The sequence below is a fragment of the Coregonus clupeaformis genome, chromosome 9 (assembly GCF_020615455.1).
Source record: "Coregonus clupeaformis isolate EN_2021a chromosome 9, ASM2061545v1, whole genome shotgun sequence".
Classification (NCBI taxonomy): Eukaryota; Metazoa; Chordata; class Actinopteri; order Salmoniformes; family Salmonidae; genus Coregonus; species Coregonus clupeaformis.
The window spans coordinates 14031064-14054759 of record NC_059200.1 but is presented as its reverse complement, the minus strand read 5'-3'; the positions used below and the strand labels follow the sequence as shown (position 1 = coordinate 14054759).

The 23696-nt window shown below is 37.7% G+C and overlaps 1 protein-coding gene across 3 annotated transcripts in view; it reads left to right on the top strand.

Annotated features, from left to right (window-relative positions):
• LOC121573348 (sorting nexin-30-like) overlaps positions 1-23271 on the top strand; it is a 91480-nt gene extending 68209 nt beyond the window's left edge. For 2 of the 3 annotated variants that reach the window (XM_041885250.1, XM_041885249.1), the window contains exon 9: positions 22168-23271. In XM_041885250.1, coding sequence (XP_041741184.1) covers positions 22168-22245 — 78 coding nt within the window. In that variant the 3' untranslated portion in view covers positions 22246-23271. The remainder of the gene's footprint in view (positions 1-22167) is intronic. The other variant, XR_006002015.1, reaches the window with a different exon arrangement.
• The last annotated feature ends 425 nt before the right edge of the window (positions 23272-23696 follow it).

Below are 23696 nucleotides of genomic sequence, written 5' to 3'. Positions count from 1 at the left end.
CCTCTAGTACTTCTAGTCCCTCTATTACTTCTAGTCCCTCTAGCACTTATAGTACTTATAGTCCCTCTAGTACTTCTAGTCCCTCTAGTACTTCTAGTCACTCTAGTACTTCTAGTCCCTCTAGTACTTCTAGTCCCTCTAGTCCCTCTAGTACTTCTAGTCCCTCTAGTACTTCTAGTCCCTCTAGTACTTTTAGTCCCTCTAGTACTTTTAGTCCCTCTTGTACTTCTAGTACTTCTACTCCCTCTAGTACTTCTAGTCCCTCTAGTACTTTTAGTCCCTCTAGTACTTCTAGTCCCTCTAGTACTTTTAGTCCCTCTTGTACTTCTAGTACTTCTAGTCCCTCTAGTACTTCTAGTCCCTCTAGTACTACTAGTCCCTCTAGTACTTCTAGTCCCTCTAGTACTTTTAGTCCCTCTTGTACTTCTAGTCCCTCTAGTACTTCTAGTCCCTCTAGTACTTCTAGTCCCTCTAGTACTTCTAGTCCCTCTAAAACGTATTATTTTATTTTTTGGAGGTATTTTATTAGGATCCCCATTAGCTGTTGCAAAAGCAGCAACTACTCTTCCTGGGGTCCACACAGAACATGGGGCGGCAGGTAGCTTAGTGGTTAAGAGCGTTGTGCCAGTAACCGAAAGGTCGTTGGTTATAATCCCAGAGCCGACTACGTGAAAAATCTGTCTGTGCCCTTGAGCAAGGCACTTAACCCTAATTGCTCCTGTAAGTCGCTCTGGATAAGAGCGTCTGCTAAATGAAAAAAAAATAAAAAATAAACATGAAACATGACATAATACAGAACATGAATAGACAAGAACAGCTCAAGGACAGAACTACATACATTTATGTGACTTGTTAAGCACATTTTTAATCCTGCACTTCTTTAGGCTTGCCATAACAAAGGGGTTGAATACTTATTGACTCAAGACATTTCAGCTTTTCATTTTTATTTAATTTGTAAACAAAATTCCACTTTGACATTATGGGGTATTGTGTGTAGGTCAGTGACACAATCTCAATTTAATCCATTTTAAATTCAGGCTGTAACACAACAAAATGTGGAAAAAGTAACGGGGTGTGAATACTTTCTGAAGGCGCTGTATCAGATGATTATTCTTCTGATTCTGAGCCTCTGCCTGAAAAGACGCCTCACAGGTCCTCAACTGGCAGCTTCATTAAATAGTACTCGCAAAACACCAGTCTCAACGTCAACAGTGAAGAGGCGACTCCGGGATGCTGACCTTCTAGGCAGAGTTGCAAAGAAAAAGCCATATCTCAGACTGGCCAATAAAAAGAAAAGATTAAGATGGGCAAAAGAACACAGACACTGGACTTTTTATTTGCAACTCTGCCTAGAAGGTCAGCATCCCGGAGTTGCCTCGTCACTGTTGACGTTGAGACTGGTGTTTTGCGGGTACTATTTAATGAAGCTGCCAGTTGAGGACCTGTGAGGCGTCTGTTTCTCAAACTAGACACTCTAATGTATTTGTCCTCTTGCTCAGTTGTGCACCGGGGCCTCCCACTCCTCTTTCTATTCTGGTTAGAGCCAGTTAGTGCTGTTCTGTGAAGGGAGTAGTACACAGCGTTGTACGAGATCTTCAGTTTCTTGGCAATTTCTCGCATGGAATAGCCTTCATTTCTCAGAACAAGAATAGACTGACGAGTTTCAGAAGAAAGTTATTTGTTTCTGGCCATTTTGAGCCTGTAATCGAACCCACAATTGCTGATGCTCCAGATACTCAACTAGTCTCAAGAAGGCCAGTTTTATTGCTTCTTTAATCAGCACAACAGTTTTCAGCTGTGCTAACATAATTACAAAAGGGTTTTCTAATGATCAATTAGCCTTTTAAAATGATAAACTTGGATTAGCAAACACAACGTGCCATTGGAACACAGGACTGATGGTTGCTGATAATGGGCCTCTGTACGCCTATGTAGATATTCCATAAAATATCAGCCGTGTCCAGCTACAATAGCCATTTTAACAATGTCTACACTGTATTTCTGATGAATTTGATGTTATTTTAATTGGCAAAAAAATTGCTTTTCTTTAAAAAACAAGGGAATTTCTAAGTGACCCCAAACTTTTGAACTGAAGTGTATATTCATTATTTATCAAGGCTATTTGGTGCTTATAATGATGTTTAGGGTACTGATGTTTCATCATTTAACCACGTGACTTGCTGACCGTGCGTCTTGGTGGTTTGGGAATGTTTTTATTTATAAAAACATAAGCTCTTCCCGCGTTCCAATACATGTAGCCTGAAATTGTTTTTTTCATATGCTAATGTTACCTAAGACCTTCATAAACACAACCAAATTGTAATTTTTGAGGTAGCTTATATGAAATGTATTAATTCCACTGTTAGAATGTTAATTAGAATGACTGCTCATTTAGCTTGAAGAGGGGGGTCCCTCTAGTGGTAATATAGTGTTAATATGCCTTTAGTTACAATGTGGTTCTAGTGTTAATACGCCTTTAGTTACAATGTGGTTCTAGTGTTAATACGCCTTTAGTTACAATGTGGTTCTAGTGTTAATACGCCTTTAGTTACAATGTGGTTCTAGTATTAATACGCCTTTAGTTACAATGTGGTTCTAGTGTTAATACGCCTTTAGTTACAATGTGGTTCTAGTGGTAATACGCCTTTAGTTACAATGTGGTTCTAGTGGTAATACGCCTTTAGTTACAATGTGGTTCTAGTATTAATACGCCTTTAGTTACAATGTGGTTCTAGTGGTAATACGCCTTTAGTTACAATGTGGTTCTAGTGTTAATACAAGCCTTTAGTTACAATGTGGTTCTAGTGTTAATACAAGCCTTTAGTTACAATGTGGTTCTAGTGTTAATACGCCTTTAGTTACAATGTGGTTCTAGTGGTAATACGCCTTTAGTTACAATGTGGTTCTAGTGGTAATACGCCTTCAGTTACAATGTGGTTCTAGTGTTAATACAAGCCTTTAGTTACAATGTGGTTCTAGTATTAATACGCCTTTAGTTACAATGTGGTTCTAGTGTTAATACGCCTTTAGTTACAATGTGGTTCTAGTGTTAATACGCCTTTAGTTACAATGTGGTTCTAGTATTAATACGCCTTTAGTTACAATGTGGTTCTAGTGGTAATACGCCTTTAGTTACAATGTGGTTCTAGTGGTAATACGCCTTTAGTTACAATGTGGTTCTAGTGTTAATACGCCTTTAGTTACAATGTGGTTCTAGTGTTAATACAAGCCTTTAGTTACAATGTGGTTCTAGTGTTAATACACCTTTAGTTACAATGTGGTTCTAGTGTTAATACACCTTTAGTTACAATGTGGTTCTAGTGTTAATACGCCTTTAGTTACAATGTGGTTCTAGTGGTAATACGCCTTTAGTTACAATGTGGTTCTAGTGTTAATATGCCTTTAGTTACAATGTGGTTCTAGTATTAATACGCCTTTAGTTACAATGTGGTTCTAGTATTAATACGCCTTTAGTTACAATGTGGTTCTAGTGGTAATACGCCTTTAGTTACAATGTGGTTCTAGTATTAATACGCCTTTAGTTACAATGTGGTTCTAGTGTTAATACGCCTTTAGTTACAATGTGGTTCTAGTGTTAATACGCCTTTAGTTACAATGTGGTTCTAGTGTTAATACGCCTTTAGTTACAATGTGGTTCTAGTGGTAATATGCCTTTAGTTACAATGTGGTTCTAGTGTTAATACGCCTTTAGTTACAATGTGGTTCTAGTGTTAATATGCCTTTAGTTACAATGTGGTTCTAGTGTTAATACGCCTTTAGTTACAATGTGGTTCTAGTGGTAATACGCCTTTAGTTACAATGTGGTTCTAGTGGTAATACAAGCCTTTAGTTACAATGTGGTTCTAGTATTAATACGCCTTTAGTTACAATGTGGTTCTAGTGTTAATACGCCTTTAGTTACAATGTGGTTCTAGTGTTAATACGCCTTTAGTTACAATGTGGTTCTAGTGTTAATACGCCTTTAGTTACAATGTGGTTCTAGTGTTAATACACCTTTAGTTACAATGTGGTTCTAGTGTTAATACAAGCCTTTAGTTACAATGTGGTTCTAGTATTAATACGCCTTTAGTTACAATGTGGTTCTAGTGTTAATACGCCTTTAGTTACAATGTGGTTCTAGTGTTAATACGCCTTTAGTTACATTGTGGTTCTAGTGTTAATACAAGCCTTTAGTTACAATGTGGTTCTAGTGTTAATATGCCTTTAGTTACAATGTGGTTCTAGTGTTAATACGCCTTTAGTTACAATGTGGTTCTAGTGGTAATACGCCTTTAGTTACAATGTGGTTCTAGTGGTAATACGCCTTTAGTTACAATGTGGTTCTAGTGTTAATACAAGCCTTTAGTTACAATGTGGTTCTAGTGTTAATATGCCTTTAGTTACAATGTGGTTCTAGTGTTAATACGCCTTTAGTTACAATGTGGTTCTAGTGTTAATACGCCTTTAGTTACAATGTGGTTCTAGTGTTAATACGCCTTTAGTTACAATGTGGTTCTAGTGGTAATACGCCTTTAGTTACAATGTGGTTCTAGTGGTAATACGCCTTTAGTTACAATGTGGTTCTAGTGGTAATACGCCTTTAGTTACAATGTGGTTCTAGTGTTAATACAAGCCTTTAGTTACAATGTGGTTCTAGTATTAATACGCCTTTAGTTACAATGTGGTTCTAGTGTTAATACGCCTTTAGTTACAATGTGGTTCTAGTATTAATACGCCTTTAGTTACAATGTGGTTCTAGTGTTAATACGCCTTTAGTTACAATGTGGTTCTAGTGTTAATACGCCTTTAGTTACAATGTGGTTCTAGTATTAATACGCCTTTAGTTACAATGTGGTTCTAGTGTTAATACGCCTTTAGTTACAATGTGGTTCTAGTGTTAATACACCTTTAGTTACAATGTGGTTCTAGTGTTAATACAAGCCTTTAGTTACAATGTGGTTCTAGTGTTAATACACCTTTAGTTACAATGTGGTTCTAGTGGTAATACGCCTTTAGTTACAATGTGGTTCTAGTGTTAATACGCCTTTAGTTACAATGTGGTTCTAGTGTTAATACAAGCCTTTAGTTACAATGTGGTTCTAGTGTTAATACACCTTTAGTTACAATGTGGTTCTAGTGTTAATACACCTTTAGTTACAATGTGGTTCTAGTGTTAATACAAGCCTTTAGTTACAATGTGGTTCTAGTGTTAATATGCCTTTAGTTACAATGTGGTTCTAGTGTTAATATGCCTTTAGTTACAATGTGGTTCTAGTGTTAATACGCCTTTAGTTACAATGTGGTTCTAGTGTTAATACAAGCCTTTAGTTACAATGTGGTTCTAGTATTAATACGCCTTTAGTTACAATGTGGTTCTAGTGTTAATATGCCTTTAGTTACAATGTGGTTCTAATGTTAATACGCCTTTAGTTACAATGTGGTTCTAGTGTTAATATGCCTTTAGTTACAATGTGGTTCTAGTGTTAATACGCCTTTAGTTACAATGTGGTTCTAGTGTTAATACAAGCCTTTAGTTACAATGTGGTTCTAGTGTTAATACGCCTTTAGTTACAATGTGGTTCTAGTGTTAATACAAGCCTTTAGTTACAATGTGGTTCTAGTATTAATACGCCTTTAGTTACAATGTGGTTCTAGTGTTAATATGCCTTGAGTTACAATGTGGTTCTAGTGTTAATACACCTTTAGTTACAATGTGGTTCTAGTGTTAATACACCTTTAGTTACAATGTGGTTCTAGTGGTAATATGCCTTTAGTTACAATGTGGTTCTAGTGGTAATATGCCTTTAGTTACAATGTGGTTCTAGTGTTAATACACCTTTAGTTACAATGTGGTTCTAGTGTTAATACGCCTTTAGTTACAATGTGGTTCTAGTATTAATACGCCTTTAGTTACAATGTGGTTCTAGTGGTAATACGCCTTTAGTTACAATGTGGTTCTAGTGTTAATACGCCTTTAGTTACAATGTGGTTCTAGTGGTAATACGCCTTTAGTTACAATGTGGTTCTAGTGTTAATACGCCTTTAGTTACAATGTGGTTCTAGTGTTAATACACCTTTAGTTACAATGTGGTTCTAGTGGTAATATGCCTTTAGTTACAATGTGGTTCTAGTGTTAATACGCCTTTAGTTACAATGTGGTTCTAGTGTTAATACAAGCCTTTAGTTACAATGTGGTTCTAGTGTTAATACACCTTTAGTTACAATGTGGTTCTAGTGGTAATACGCCTTTAGTTACAATTTGGTTCTAGTGTTAATACGCCTTTAGTTACAATGTGGTTCTAGTGTTAATACGCCTTTATTTACAATGTGGTTCTAGTGTTAATACGCCTTTAGTTACAATGTGGTTCTAGTGTTAATACGCCTTTAGTTACAATGTGGTTCTAGTGTTAATACGCCTTTAGTTACAATGTGGTTCTAGTGGTAATACGCCTTTAGTTACAATGTGGTTCTAGTGTTAATACGCCTTTAGTTACAATGTGGTTCTAGTGTTAATACGCCTTTAGTTACAATGTGGTTCTAGTGGTAATACGCCTTTAGTTACAATGTGGTTCTAGTGGTAATACAAGCCTTTAGTTACAATGTGGTTCTAGTATTAATACGCCTTTAGTTACAATGTGGTTCTAGTGTTAATACAAGCCTTTAGTTACAATGTGGTTCTAGTATTAATACGCCTTTAGCTACAATGTGGTTCTAGTGTTAATACGCCTTTAGTTACAATGTGGTTCTAGTGTTAATACGCCTTTAGTTACAATGTGGTTCTAGTGTTAATACGCCTTTAGTTACAATGTGGTTCTAGTGTTAATACACCTTTAGTTACAATGTGGTTCTAGTGTTAATACAAGCCTTTAGTTACAATGTGGTTCTAGTGTTAATATGCCTTTAGTTACAATGTGGTTCTAGTGTTAATACGCCTTTAGTTACAATGTGGTTCTAGTGGTAATACGCCTTTAGTTACAATGTGGTTCTAGTGGTAATACGCCTTTAGTTACAATGTGGTTCTAGTGTTAATACGCCTTTAGTTACAATGTGGTTCTAGTGTTAATACACCTTTAGTTACAATGTGGTTCTAGTGTTAATACAAGCCTTTAGTTACAATGTGGTTCTAGTGTTAATATGCCTTTAGTTACAATGTGGTTCTAGTGTTAATACGCCTTTAGTTACAATGTGGTTCTAGTGTTAATACGCCTTTAGTTACAATGTGGTTCTAGTGTTAATACGCCTTTAGTTACAATGTGGTTCCTAGTGGTAATACGCCTTTAGTTACAATGTGGTTCTAGTGGTAATACGCCTTTAGTTACAATGTGGTTCTAGTGTTAATACGCCTTTAGTTACAATGTGGTTCTAGTGTTAATACAAGCCTTTAGTTACAATGTGGTTCTAGTATTAATACGCCTTTAGTTACAATGTGGTTCTAGTGTTAATACGCCTTTAGTTACAATGTGGTTCTAGTATTAATCGCCTTTAGTTACAATGTGGTTCTAGTGTTAATACGCCTTTAGTTACAATGTGGTTCTAGTGTTAATACGCCTTTAGTTACAATGTGGTTCTAGTATTAATACGCCTTTAGTTACAATGTGGTTCTAGTGTTAATACGCCTTTAGTTACAATGTGGTTCTAGTGTTAATACACCTTTAGTTACAATGTGGTTCTAGTTTTAATACAAGCCTTTAGTTACAATGTGGTTCTAGTGTTAATACACCTTTAGTTACAATGTGGTTCTAGTGGTAATACGCCTTTAGTTACAATGTGGTTCTAGTGTTAATACGCCTTTAGTTACAATGTGGTTCTAGTGTTAATACAAGCCTTTAGTTACAATGTGGTTCTAGTGTTAATACACCTTTAGTTACAATGTGGTTCTAATGTTAATACACCTTTAGTTACAATGTGGTTCTAGTGTTAATACAAGCCTTTAGTTACAATGTGGTTCTAGTGTTAATATGCCTTTAGTTACAATGTGGTTCTAGTGTTAATATGCCTTTAGTTACAATGTGGTTCTAGTGTTAATACGCCTTTAGTTACAATGTGGTTCTAGTGTTAATACAAGCCTTTAGTTACAATGTGGTTCTAGTATTAATACGCCTTTAGTTACAATTTGGTTCTAGTGTTAATATGCCTTTAGTTACAATGTGGTTCTAGTGTTAATACGCCTTTAGTTACAATGTGGTTCTAGTGTTAATACGCCTTTAGTTACAATGTGGTTCTAGTGTTAATATGCCTTTAGTTACAATGTGGTTCTAGTGTTAATACGCCTTTAGTTACAATGTGGTTCTAGTGTTAATACAAGCCTTTAGTTACAATGTGGTTCTAGTGTTAATACGCCTTTAGTTACAATGTGGTTCTAGTGTTAATACAAGCCTTTAGTTACAATGTGGTTCTAGTATTAATACGCCTTTAGTTACAATGTGGTTCTAGTGTTAATATGCCTTTAGTTACAATGTGGTTCTAGTGTTAATACACCTTTAGTTACAATGTGGTTCTAGTGGTAATATGCCTTTAGTTACAATGTGGTTCTAGTGGTAATATGCCTTTAGTTACAATGTGGTTCTAGTGTTAATACACCTTTAGTTACAATGTGGTTCTAGTGTTAATACGCCTTTAGTTACAATGTGGTTCTAGTATTAATACGCCTTTAGTTACAATGTGGTTCTAGTGGTAATACGCCTTTAGTTACAATGTGGTTCTAGTGTTAATACGCCTTTAGTTACAATGTGGTTCTAGTGGTAATACGCCTTTAGTTACAATGTGGTTCTAGTGTTAATACGCCTTTAGTTACAATGTGGTTCTAGTGTTAATACACCTTTAGTTACAATGTGGTTCTAGTGTTAATATGCCTTTAGTTACAATGTGGTTCTAGTGTTAATACGCCTTTAGTTACAATGTGGTTCTAGTGTTAATACAAGCCTTTAGTTACAATGTGGTTCTAGTGTTAATACACCTTTAGTTACAATGTGGTTCTAGTGGTAATCGCCTTTAGTTACAATGTGGTTCTAGTGTTAATACGCCTTTAGTTACAATGTGGTTCTAGTGTTAATACGCCTTTAGTTACAATGTGGTTCTAGTGTTAATACGCCTTTAGTTACAATGTGGTTCTAGTGTTAATACGCCTTTAGTTACAATGTGGTTCTAGTGTTAATACGCCTTTAGTTACAATGTGGTTCTAGTGGTAATACGCCTTTAGTTACAATGTGGTTCTAGTGGTATTACGCCTTTAGTTACAATGTGGTTCTAGTGGTAATACGCCTTTAGTTACAATGTGGTTCTAGTATTAATACGCCTTTAGTTACAATGTGGTTCTAGTGTTAATACGCCTTTAGTTACAATGTGGTTCTAGTGTTAATACAAGCCTTTAGTTACAATGTGGTTCTAGTATTAATACGCCTTTAGTTACAATGTGGTTCTAGTGTTAATACGCCTTTAGTTACAATGTGGTTCTAGTGTTAATACGCCTTTAGTTACAATGTGGTTCTAGTGTTAATACACCTTTAGTTACAATGTGGTTCTAGTGGTAATACGCCTTTAGTTACAATGTGGTTCTAGTGTTAATACGCCTTTAGTTACAATGTGGTTCTAGTGTTAATACGCCTTTAGTTACAATGTGGTTCTAGTGTTAATACACCTTTAGTTACAATGTGGTTCTAGTGGCAATAAGCCTTTAGTTACAATGTGGTTCTAGTGTTAATACGCCTTTAGTTACAATGTGGTTCTAGTGTTAATACGCCTTTAGTTACAATGTGGTTCTAGTGTTAATATGCCTTTAGTTACAATGTGGTTCTAGTGTTAATACGCCTTTAGTTACAATGTGGTTCTAGTGTTAATACAAGCCTTTAGTTACAATGTGGTTCTAGTTTTAATACACCTTTAGTTACAATGTGGTTCTAGTGGTAATACGCCTTTAGTTACAATGTGGTTCTAGTGTTAATACGCCTTTAGTTACAATGTGGTTCTAGTGTTAATACGCCTTTAGTTACAATGTGGTTCTAGTGTTAATACGCCTTTAGTTACAATGTGGTTCTAGTGTTAATACGCCTTTAGTTACAATGTGGTTCTAGTGGTAATACGCCTTTAGTTACAATGTGGTTCTAGTGGTAATACGCCTTTAGTTACAATGTGGTTCTAGTGGTAATACGCCTTTAGTTACAATGTGGTTCTAGTATTAATACGCCTTTAGTTACAATGTGGTTCTAGTGTTAATACGCCTTTAGTTACAATGTGGTTCTAGTGTTAATACAAGCCTTTAGTTACAATGTGGTTCTAGTATTAATACGCCTTTAGTTACAATGTGGTTCTAGTGTTAATACGCCTTTAGTTACAATGTGGTTCTAGTGGTAATACGCCTTTAGTTACAATGTGGTTCTAGTGGTAATACGCCTTTAGTTACAATGTGGTTCTAGTGTTAATACGCCTTTAGTTACAATGTGGTTCTAGTGTTAATACGCCTTTAGTTACAATGTGGTTCTAGTGTTAATACGCCTTTAGTTACAATGTGGTTCTAGTGGTAATACGCCTTTAGTTACAATGTGGTTCTAGTGTTAATATGCCTTTAGTTACAATGTGGTTCTAGTGTTAATACACCTTTAGTTACAATGTGGTTCTAGTGGTAATACGCCTTTAGTTACAATGTGGTTCTAGTGTTAATACGCCTTTAGTTACAATGTGGTTCTAGTGTTAATACGCCTTTAGTTACAATGTGGTTCTAGTGGTAATACGCCTTTAGTTACAATGTGGTTCTAGTGTTAATACAAGCCTTTAGTTACAATGTGGTTCTAGTATTAATACAAGCCTTTAGTTACAATGTGGTTCTAGTGTTAATACGCCTTTAGTTACAATGTGGTTCTAGTGTTAATACGCCTTTAGTTACAATGTGGTTCTAGTGGTAATACGCCTTTAGTTACAATGTGGTTCTAGTGTTAATACAAGCCTTTAGTTACAATGTGGTTCTAGTATTAATACGCTTTTAGTTACAATGTGGTTCTAGTGTTAATACGCCTTTAGTTACAATGTGGTTCTAGTGGTAATACGCCTTTAGTTACAATGTGGTTCTAGTGTTAATACGCCTTTAGTTACAATGTGGTTCTAGTATTAATACGCCTTTAGTTACAATGTGGTTCTAGTGTTAATACAAGCCTTTAGTTACAATGTGGTTCTAGTATTAATACGCCTTTAGTTACAATGTGGTTCTAGTGTTAATACAAGCCTTTAGTTACAATGTGGTTCTAGTATTAATACGCCTTTAGTTACAATGTGGTTCTAGTGTTAATACGCCTTTAGTTACAATGTGGTTCTAGTGGTAATACGCCTTTAGTTACAATGTGGTTCTAGTGTTAATACGCCTTTAGTTACAATGTGGTTCTAGTGTTAATACACCTTTAGTTACAATGTGGTTCTAGTGTTAATATGCCTTTAGTTACAATGTGGTTCTAGTGTTAATACGCCTTTAGTTACAATGTGGTTCTAGTGTTAATACAAGCCTTTAGTTACAATGTGGTTCTAGTGTTAATACACCTTTAGTTACAATGTGGTTCTAGTGGTAATACGCCTTTAGTTACAATGTGGTTCTAGTGTTAATACGCCTTTAGTTACAATGTGGTTCTAGTGTTAATACGCCTTTAGTTACAATGTGGTTCTAGTGTTAATACAAGCCTTTAGTTACAATGTGGTTCTAGTGTTAATACACCTTTAGTTACAATGTGGTTCTAGTGTTAATCGCCTTTAGTTACAATGTGGTTCTAGTGTTAATACGCCTTTAGTTACAATGTGGTTCTAGTGTTAATATGCCTTTAGTTACAATGTGGTTCTAGTGTTAATACGCCTTTAGTTACAATGTGGTTCTAGTGTTAATACAAGCCTTTAGTTACAATGTGGTTCTAGTGTTAATACACCTTTAGTTACAATGTGGTTCTAGTGGTAATACGCCTTTAGTTACAATGTGGTTCTAGTGTTAATACGCCTTTAGTTACAATGTGGTTCTAGTGTTAATACGCCTTTAGTTACAATGTGGTTCTAGTGTTAATACAAGCCTTTAGTTACAATGTGGTTCTAGTGTTAATACACCTTTAGTTACAATGTGGTTCTAGTGTTAATACGCCTTTAGTTACAATGTGGTTCTAGTGTTAATACGCCTTTAGTTACAATGTGGTTCTAGTGTTAATATGCCTTTAGTTACAATGTGGTTCTAGTGTTAATACGCCTTTAGTTACAATGTGGTTCTAGTGTTAATACAAGCCTTTAGTTACAATGTGGTTCTAGTGTTAATACACCTTTAGTTACAATGTGGTTCTAGTGGTAATACGCCTTTAGTTACAATGTGGTTCTAGTGTTAATACGCCTTTAGTTACAATGTGGTTCTAGTGTTAATACGCCTTTAGTTACAATGTGGTTCTAGTGTTAATACGCCTTTAGTTACAATGTGGTTCTAGTGTTAATACGCCTTTAGTTACAATGTGGTTCTAGTGTTAATACGCCTTTAGTTACAATGTGGTTCTAGTGTTAATACGCCTTTAGTTACAATGTGGTTCTAGTGGTAATACGCCTTTAGTTACAATGTGGTTCTAGTGGTAATACGCCTTTAGTTACAATGTGGTTCTAGTATTAATACGCCTTTAGTTACAATGTGGTTCTAGTGTTAATACGCCTTTAGTTACAATGTGGTTCTAGTGTTAATACAAGCCTTTAGTTACAATGTGGTTCTAGTATTAATACGCCTTTAGTTACAATGTGGTTCTAGTGTTAATACGCCTTTAGTTACAATGTGGTTCTAGTGGTAATACGCCTTTAGTTACAATGTGGTTCTAGTGGTAATACGCCTTTAGTTACAATGTGGTTCTAGTGTTAATACGCCTTTAGTTACAATGTGGTTCTAGTGTTAATACGCCTTTAGTTACAATGTGGTTCTAGTGTTAATACGCCTTTAGTTACAATGTGGTTCTAGTGGTAATACGCCTTTAGTTACAATGTGGTTCTAGTGTTAATATGCCTTTAGTTACAATGTGGTTCTAGTGTTAATACACCTTTAGTTACAATGTGGTTCTAGTGTTAATACACCTTTAGTTACAATGTGGTTCTAGTGGTAATACGCCTTTAGTTACAATGTGGTTCTAGTGTTAATACGCCTTTAGTTACAATGTGGTTCTAGTGTTAATACGCCTTTAGTTACAATGTGGTTCTAGTGTTAATACGCCTTTAGTTACAATGTGGTTCTAGTGGTAATACGCCTTTAGTTACAATGTGGTTCTAGTGTTAATACAAGCCTTTAGTTACAATGTGGTTCTAGTATTAATACAAGCCTTTAGTTACAATGTGGTTCTAGTGTTAATACGCCTTTAGTTACAATGTGGTTCTAGTGTTAATACGCCTTTAGTTACAATGTGGTTCTAGTGTTAATACGCCTTTAGTTACAATGTGGTTCTAGTGTTAATACGCCTTTAGTTACAATGTGGTTCTAGTGTTAATATGCCTTTAGTTACAATGTGGTTCTAGTGTTAATACGCCTTTAGGTACAATGTGGTTCTAGTGTTAATACAAGCCTTTAGTTACAATGTGGTTCTAGTGTTAATACGCCTTTAGTTACAATGTGGTTCTAGTGTTAATACAAGCCTTTAGTTACAATGTGGTTCTAGTATTAATACGCCTTTAGTTACAATGTGGTTCTAGTGTTAATATGCCTTTAGTTACAATGTGGTTCTAGTGTTAATACACCTTTAGTTACAATGTGGTTCTAGTGGTAATATGCCTTTAGTTACAATGTGGTTCTAGTGGTAATATGCCTTTAGTTACAATGTGGTTCTAGTGTTAATACACCTTTAGTTACAATGTGGTTCTAGTTTTAATACGCCTTTAGTTACAATGTGGTTCTAGTATTAATACGCCTTTAGTTACAATGTGGTTCTAGTGGTAATACGCCTTTAGTTACAATGTGGTTCTAGTGTTAATACGCCTTTAGTTACAATGTGGTTCTAGTGGTAATACGCCTTTAGTTACAATGTGGTTCTAGTGTTAATACGCCTTTAGTTACAATGTGGTTCTAGTGTTAATACACCTTTAGTTACAATGTGGTTCTAGTGTTAATATGCCTTTAGTTACAATGTGGTTCTAGTGTTCAAATCAAATCAAATCAAATCAAATTTTATTGGTCACATGCGCCGAATACAACAAGTGCAGACATTACAGTGAAATGCTTACTTACAGCCCTTAACCAACAGTGCGTTTATTTTAAAAAACAAAAAAAAAAAGTAAGAATAAAACAACAACAAAAAAAAGTGTTGAGAAAAACAAAGAGCAGAAGTAAAATAAAGTGACAGTAGGGAGGCTATATATACAGGGGGTAACGGTGCAGAGTCAATGTGCGGGGGCACCGGCTAGTTGAGGTAGTTGAGGTAATATGTACATGTGGGTAGAGTTAAAGTGACTATGCATAAATACTTAACAGAGTAGCAGCAGCGTAAAAAGGATGGGGTGGGGGGGCAGTGCAAATAGTCCGGGTAGCCATGATTAGCTGTTCAGGAGTCTTATGGCTTGTGGGTAGAAGCTGTTGAGAAGTCTTTTGGACCTAGACTTGGCACTCCGGAACCGCTTGCCGTGCGGTAGCAGAGAGAACAGTCTATGACTAGGGTGGCTGGAGTCTTTGACAATTTTGAGGGCCTTCCTCTGACACCGCCTGGTATAGAGGTCTTGGATGGCAGGGAGCTTTGCCCCAGTGATGTACTGGGCCGTACGCACTACCCTCTGTAGTGCCTTGCGGTCAGAGGCCAAGCAGTTGCCATACCAGGCGGTGATGCAACCAGTCAGGATGCTCTCGATGGTGCAGCTGTAGAATTTTTTTGAGGATCTGAGGACCCATGCCAAATCTTTTTAGTCTCCTGAGGGGAATAGGCTTTGTCGTGCCCTCTTCACGACTGTCTTGGTGTGCTTGGACCATGATAGTTCGTTGGTGATGTGGACACCAAGGAACTTGAAGCTCTCAACCTGTTCCACTACAGCCCCGTCGATGAGAATGGGGGCGTGCTCAGTCCTCTTTTTTTTCCTGTAGTCCACAATCATCTCCTTTGTCTTGGTCACGTTGAGGGAGAGGTTGTTGTCCTGGCACCACACGGCCAGATCTCTGACCTCCTCCCTATAGGCTGTCTCATCGTTGTCGGTGATCAGGCCTACCACTGTTGTGTCGTCGGCAAACTTAATGATGGTGTTGGAGTCGTGCCTGGCCATGCAGTCATGGGTGAACAGAGAGTACAGGAGGGGACTGAGCACGCACCCCTGAGGGCCCCCGTGTTGAGGATCAGTGTGGCAGATGTGTTGTTACCTACCCTTACCACCTGGGGGCGGCCCGTCAGGAAGTCCAGGATCCAGTTGCAGAGGGAGGTGTTTAGTCCCAGGATCCTTAGCTTAGTGATGAGCTTAGAGGGCACTATGGTGTTGAATGCTGAGCTGTAGTCAATGAATAGCATTCTCACGTAGGTGTTCCTCTTGTCCAGGTGGGAAAGGGCAGTGTGGAGTGCGATAGAGATTGCATCATCTGTGGATCTGTTGGGGCGGTATGCAAATTGGAGTGGGTCTAGGGTTTCTGGGATTATGCTGTTGATGTGAGCCATGACCAGTCTTTCAAAGCACTTCATGGCTACAGACGTCAGTGCCACGGGTCGGTAGTCATTTAGGCAGGTTATCTTAGAGTTCTTGGGCACGGGGACTATGGTGGTCTGCTTGAAACATGTTGGTATTACAGACTCGGTCAGGGACATGTTGAAAATGTCAGTGAAGACACTTGCCAGTTGGTCAGCACATGCTCGGAGCACATGCTCGGAGTACACGCCCTGGTAATCCGTCTGGCCCAGCGGCCTTCTAATACAAGCCTTTAGTTACAATGTGGTTCTAGTGTTAATACAAGCCTTTAGTTACAATGTGGTTCTAGTGTTAATACACCTTTAGTTACAATGTGGTTCTAGTGGTAATACGCCTTTAGTTACAATGTGGTTCTAGTGTTAATACGCCTTTAGTTACAATGTGGTTCTAGTGTTAATACGCCTTTAGTTACAATGTGGTTCTAGTGTTAATACGCCTTTAGTTACAATGTGGTTCTAGTATTAATACGCCTTTAGTTACAATGTGGTTCTAGTGGTAATACGCCTTTAGTTACAATTTGGTTCTAGTGGTAATACGCCTTTAGTTACAATGTGGTTCTAGTGGTAATACGCCTTTAGTTACAATGTGGTTCTAGTGGTAATACGCCTTTAGTTACAATGTGGTTCTAGTATTAATACGCCTTTAGTTACAATGTGGTTCTAGTGTTAATACGCCTTTAGTTACAATGTGGTTCTAGTGTTAATATAAGCCTTTAGTTACAATGTGGTTCTAGTATTAATACGCCTTTAGTTACAATGTGGTTCTAGTGTTAATACGCCTTTAGTTACAATGTGGTTCTAGTGTTAATACGCCTTTAGTTACAATGTGGTTCTAGTGTTAATACACCTTTAGTTACAATGTGGTTCTAGTGGTAATACGCCTTTAGTTACAATGTGGTTCTAGTGTTAATACGCCTTTAGTTACAATGTGGTTCTAGTGTTAATACGCCTTTAGTTACAATGTGGTTCTAGTGTTAATACGCCTTTAGTTACAATGTGGTTCTAGTGTTAATACGCCTTTAGTTACAATGTGGTTCTAGTGTTAATACGCCTTTAGTTACAATGTGGTTCTAGTGGTAATACGCCTTTAGTTACAATGTGGTTCTAGTGTTAATACACCTTTAGTTACAATGTGGTTCTAGTGGTAATACGCCTTTAGTTACAATTTGGTTCTAGTGGTAATACGCCTTTAGTTACAATGTGGTTCTAGTGTTAATACGCCTTTAGTTACAATGTGGTTCTAGTATTAATACGCCTTTAGTTACAATGTGGTTCTAGTGGTAATACGCCTTTAGTTACAATTTGGTTCTAGTGGTAATACGCCTTTAGTTACAATGTGGTTCTAGTGGTAATACGCCTTTAGTTACAATGTGGTTCTAGTGGTAATACGCCTTTAGTTACAATGTGGTTCTAGTATTAATACGCCTTTAGTTACAATGTGGTTCTAGTGTTAATACGCCTTTAGTTACAATGTGGTTCTAGTGTTAATACAAGCCTTTAGTTACAATGTGGTTCTAGTATTAATACGCCTTTGGTTACAATGTGGTTCTAGTGTTAATACGCCTTTAGTTACAATGTGGTTCTAGTGTTAATACGCCTTTAGTTACAATGTGGTTCTAGTGTTAATACACCTTTAGTTACAATGTGGTTCTAGTGGTAATACGCCTCTAGTTACAATGTGGTTCTAGTGTTAATACGCCTTTAGTTACAATGTGGTTCCTAGTGTTAATACGCCTTTAGTTACAATGTGGTTCTAGTGTTAATACGCCTTTAGTTACAATGTGGTTCTAGTGTTAATACGCCTTTAGTTACAATGTGGTTCTAGTGTTAATACGCCTTTAGTTACAATGTGGTTCTAGTGGTAATACGCCTTTAGTTACAATGTGGTTCTAGTGTTAATACACCTTTAGTTACAATGTGGTTCTAGTGGTAATACGCCTTTAGTTACAATGTGGTTCTAGTGGTAATATGCCTTTAGTTACAATGTGGTTCTAGTGTTAATACACCTTTAGTTACAATGTGTTTCTAGTGTTAATACGCCTTTAGTTACAATGTGGTTCTAGTGGTAATACGCCTTTAGTTACAATGTGGTTCTAGTGTTAATACGCCTTTAGTTACAATGTGGTTCTAGTGTTAATACACCTTTAGTTACAATGTGTTTCTAGTGTTAATATGCCTTTAGTTACAATGTGGTTCTAGTGTTAATACGCCTTTAGTTACAATGTGGTTCTAGTGTTAATACAAGCCTTTAGTTACAATGTGGTTCTAGTGTTAATACGCCTTTAGTTACAATGTGGTTCTAGTGTTAATATGCCTTTAGTTACAATGTGGTTCTAGTGTTAATACACCTTTAGTTACAATGTGGTTCTAGTGGCAATAAGCCTTTAGTTACAATGTGGTTCTAGTGTTAATACGCCTTTAGTTACAATGTGGTTCTAGTGTTAATACGCCTTTAGTTACAATGTGGTTCTAGTGTTAATATGCCTTTAGTTACAATGTGGTTCTAGTGTTAATACGCCTTTAGTTACAATGTGGTTCTAGTGTTAATACAAGCCTTTAGTTACAATGTGGTTCTAGTGTTAATACACCTTTAGTTACAATGTGGTTCTAGTGGTAATACGCCTTTAGTTACAATGTGGTTCTAGTGGTAATACGCCTTTAGTTACAATGTGGTTCTAGTGTTAATACGCCTTTAGTTACAATGTGGTTCTAGTGTTAATACGCCTTTAGTTACAATGTGGTTCTAGTGTTAATACGCCTTTAGTTACAATGTGGTTCTAGTGGTAATACGCCTTTAGTTACAATGTGGTTCTAGTGGTAATACGCCTTTAGTTACAATGTGGTTCTAGTGGTAATACGCCTTTAGTTACAATGTGGTTCTAGTGGTAATACGCCTTTAGTTACAATGTGGTTCTAGTGTTAATACGCCCTTTAGTTACAATGTGGTTCTAGTGTTAATACGCCTTTAGTTACAATGTGGTTCTAGTGTTAATACAAGCCTTTAGTTACAATGTGGTTCTAGTATTAATACGCCTTTAGTTACAATGTGGTTCTAGTGTTAATACGCCTTTAGTTACAATGTGGTTCTAGTGGTAATACGCCTTTAGTTACAATGTGGTTCTAGTGGTAATACGCCTTTAGTTACAATGTGGTTCTAGTGTTAATACGCCTTTAGTTACAATGTGGTTCTAGTGTTAATACGCCTTTAGTTACAATGTGGTTCTAGTGTTAATACGCCTTTAGTTACAATGTGGTTCTAGTGGTAATACGCCTTTAGTTACAATGTGGTTCTAGTGTTAATATGCCTTTAGTTACAATGTGGTTCTAGTGTTAATACGCCTTTAGTTACAATGTGGTTCTAGTGGTAATACGCCTTTAGTTACAATGTGGTTCTAGTGTTAATACGCCTTTAGTTACAATGTGGTTCTAGTGTTAATACGCCTTTAGTTACAATGTGGTTCTAGTGTTAATACGCCTTTAGTTACAATGTGGTTCTAGTGTTAATACGCCTTTAGTTACAATGTGGTTCTAGTGGTAATACGCCTTTAGTTACAATGTGGTTCTAGTGTTAATACAAGCCTTTAGTTACAATGTGGTTCTAGTATTAATACGCCTTTAGTTACAATGTGGTTCTAGTGTTAATACGCCTTTAGTTACAATGTGGTTCTAGTGTTAATACGCCTTTAGTTACAATGTGGTTCTAGTGTTAATACGCCTTTAGTTACAATGTGGTTCTAGTGTTAATACACCTTTAGTTACAATGTGGTTCTAGTGTTAATACGCCTTTAGTTACAATGTGGTTCTAGTGTTAATACGCCTTTAGTTACAATGTGGTTCTAGTGGTAATACGCCTTTAGTTACAATGTGGTTCTAGTGTTAATACGCCTTTAGTTACAATGTGGTTCTAGTATTAATACGCCTTTAGTTACAATGTGGTTCTAGTGTTAATACAAGCCTTTAGTTACAATGTGGTTCTAGTATTAATACGCCTTTAGTTACAATGTGGTTCTAGTGTTAATACGCCTTTAGTTACAATGTGGTTCTAGTGGTAATCGCCTTTAGTTACAATGTGGTTCTAGTGTTAATACGCCTTTAGTTACAATGTGGTTCTAGTGTTAATACACCTTTAGTTACAATGTGGTTCTAGTGTTAATACGCCTTTAGTTACAATGTGGTTCTAGTGTTAATACAAGCCGTTAGTTACAATGTGGTTCTAGTGTTAATACACCTTTAGTTACAATGTGGTTCTAGTGGTAATCGCCTTTAGTTACAATGTGGTTCTAGTGTTAATACGCCTTTAGTTACAATGTGGTTCTAGTGTTAATCGCCTTTAGTTACAATGTGGTTCTAGTGTTAATACAAGCCTTTAGTTACAATGTGGTTCTAGTGTTAATACACCTTTAGTTACAATGTGGTTCTAGTGTTAATACGCCTTTAGTTACAATGTGGTTCTAGTGTTAATACGCCTTTAGTTACAATGTGGTTCTAGTGTTAATATGCCTTTAGTTACAATGTGGTTCTAGTGTTAATACGCCTTTAGTTACAATGTGGTTCTAGTGTTAATACAAGCCTTTAGTTACAATGTGGTTCTAGTGTTAATACACCTTTAGTTACAATGTGGTTCTAGTGGTAATACGCCTTTAGTTACAATGTGGTTCTAGTGTTAATACGCCTTTAGTTACAATGTGGTTCTAGTGTTAATACGCCTTTAGTTACAATGTGGTTCTAGTGTTAATACAAGCCTTTAGTTACAATGTGGTTCTAGTGTTAATACACCTTTAGTTACAATGTGGTTCTAGTGTTAATACGCCTTTAGTTACAATGTGGTTCTAGTGTTAATACGCCTTTAGTTACAATGTGGTTCTAGTGTTAATATGCCTTTAGTTACAATGTGGTTCTAGTGTTAATACGCCTTTAGTTACAATGTGGTTCTAGTGTTAATACAAGCCTTTAGTTACAATGTGGTTCTAGTGTTAATACACCTTTAGTTACAATGTGGTTCTAGTGGTAATATCGCCTTTAGTTACAATGTGGTTCTAGTGTTAATACGCCTTTAGTTACAATGTGGTTCTAGTGTTAATACGCCTTTAGTTACAATGTGGTTCTAGTGTTAATACGCCTTTAGTTACAATGTGGTTCTAGTGTTAATACGCCTTTAGTTACAATGTGGTTCTAGTGTTAATACGCCTTTAGTTACAATGTGGTTCTAGTGGTAATATCGCCTTTAGTTACAATGTGGTTCTAGTGGTAATACGCCTTTAGTTACAATGTGGTTCTAGTGTTAATACGCCTTTAGTTACAATGTGGTTCTAGTATTAATACGCCTTTAGTTACAATGTGGTTCTAGTGTTAATACGCCTTTAGTTACAATGTGGTTCTAGTGTTAATACAAGCCTTTAGTTACAATGTGGTTCTAGTGTTAATACGCCTTTAGTTACAATGTGGTTCTAGTGTTAATACGCCTTTAGTTACAATGTGGTTCTAGTGTTAATACACCTTTAGTTACAATGTGGTTCTAGTGTTAATACGCCTTTAGTTACAATGTGGTTCTAGTGTTAATACGCCTTTAGTTACAATGTGGTTCTAGTGGTAATACGCCTTTAGTTACAATGTGGTTCTAGTGTAAATACGCCTTTAGTTACAATGTGGTTCTAGTATTAATACGCCTTTAGTTACAATGTGGTTCTAGTGTTAATACAAGCCTTTAGTTACAATGTGGTTCTAGTATTAATACGCCTTTAGTTACAATGTGGTTATTTTGTCTTTATTTAACCAGGTAAGTCATTGAAAACACATTATCTTTATGATGACCTTACCAAGAGGGAGCGATTAACATACAAGCATACATGTCTCTGTTGCAGTGCTAAGCAGCGTCTCTTCTCTCTCCCCCTCTCTCTCTCTCCCTCTCTCTATCTCTCCCCCTCTCTCTCTCTCTCTCCCCCTCTCTCCTCCCTCTCTCTGTTGCAGTGCTAAGCAGCGTCTCTCCTCTCTCCCCCTCTCTCTCTCCCTCTCTCTATCTCTCATACTGTATCTAACTCCATTCCTTGTCTCACTCTTTGTTTCAGTGCCTTGCAGCATCTCTCTCTCCCCCTCTCTCTCTCTCTCTCTCTCTCTCTCTCTCTCTCTCTCTCTCTCTCTCTCTCTCTCTCTCTCTCTCTCTCGCTCTGTCTCTCTGTCTCTCGCTCTGTCTCTCTGTCTCTCTGTCTCTCTCTCTCTCTCTCCCTCGCTCTCTCTCTCTCTCTCCCTCGCTCTCTCTCTCCCTCTGTCATGTCTCTTTCTCTCTCCTCTCTCTCTCTCTCTCTCTCTCTCTCTCTCTCTCTCTCTCTCTCTCTCTCTCTCTCTCTCTCTCTCTCTCTCGTTCTCTCGCTCTCTCTCTCTCTCTTGCTCTCTCTCTCTCTCTCTCTCTTGCTCTCTCTCTCTCTTGCCTCTCTCTCTCTCTCTCTCTCTCTCTCTCTCTCTCTCTCTCTCTCTCTCTCTCTCTCTCTCTCTTGCTCTCTCTCTCTAACTCCTGTCCTTGTCTCTCTTTCTGTTTCAGTGCCTTGCAGCGTGGGAGTCTGTCATTCCACTATTACGGGACAAGCAGCCACAGGAGACAGAAACAGAGGAAGACTGAGAGACGGCCACCTTTCCTCTGGACATTACATCTCAAACACTTCCTCTACCTGAGTTACCAGTGTCAACAGACACATACACTCTCAAAAGAGAGATTGCCAAGGAAACGAGCCTTTGGGGCTACCGACGGAAGTCTTTTTAGTTTTGGTGTTTCTATTTGTGAAACCCAGTCAGTCCAACGTCCCATCCTGCCTGCTGGGAAGATCTATGGAGCAGAGTGGATGGGATGGTACTATCTCTGTCTGGAAGGCCCATTTTTTTCCTTGTTGCACACCAAACTAGCCTTGGTCGTATTCACTAGAAACCAAACGGGGAAAAAACAGAACGAAACTGGGAGGAACTACCTGAACTTGTCCAATAAGAAACTAATTTTCTTTGCCAAATGCTTTCTGTTGCAAAACGGTTTGCTACGGTGTGCACTAATGAATGCAGCCAAGAAGCTTTTTGCCACAGCGACCAGCCAAAGGAAAAGGTAAACTAATATGTAAAATTTTTCTGTTATAATTTTCTAGTCTGTTGAGAAAGGTTGGTGGCCAATGATCCCTTTTTTTGTAAACAATGCTGATCTTTGATTGTCTTTGATGTAGCCTTTTTATTGTCTTTGATGGTCTCTTGATGATTTTTGATGGCCTTTTGAATAGTGAAGCAGCATCATCACGTATCTGTCTGTTTACAGTATGTTGAAGCATGTGTCTGTCTGTTTACAGTGTGTTGAAGCATGTGTCTGTCTGTTTACAGTGTGATGAAGCATGTGTCTGTCTGTTTACAGTGTGATGAAGCACTAGCTAATCCTCCTGAGCAGAGCAGCTATCCTCTGGCCAAAGAGGAACCAACTTTACTGCTAAACATACTGTCTGACTTCTCCTGGTTGATGGTCTTGCACACCAGGGTGTGTTCACTAGTATTCAAACCAAAGCAAACAGGCTGAAATGGGGGAGATAATAACCTTAACTTGTCCGATAAGAAATGTTTTCCGTGCACTAATGAGAACACACCTAGTCTCTCGTGACAAAGAAACATGAAACAACCGCGAGATCACACAAGATTTGGTTCTGGGTTGCCAAGATTACACACACCAGACCCACCACACCACACCAGACCCTTCCTCCTTTGCCCAGACCCTTCCTCCTGTGCCCAGACCCTTCCTCCTGTGCCCAGACCCTTCCTCCTGTGCCCAGACCCTTCCTCCTGTGCCCAGACCCTTCCTCCTTTGCCCAGACATTTCCTCCTGTGCCCAGACCCTTCCTCCTGTGCCCAGACCCTTCCTCCTGTGCCCAGACCCTTCCTCCTGTGCCCAGACCCTTCCTCCTGTGCCCAGACCCTTCCTCCTGTGCCCAGACCCTTCCTCCTGTGCCCAGACCCTTCCTCCTGTGCCCAGACCCTTCCTCCTGTGCCCAGACCCTTCCTCCTGTGCCCAGACCCTTCCTCCTGTGCCCAGACCCTTCCTCCTTT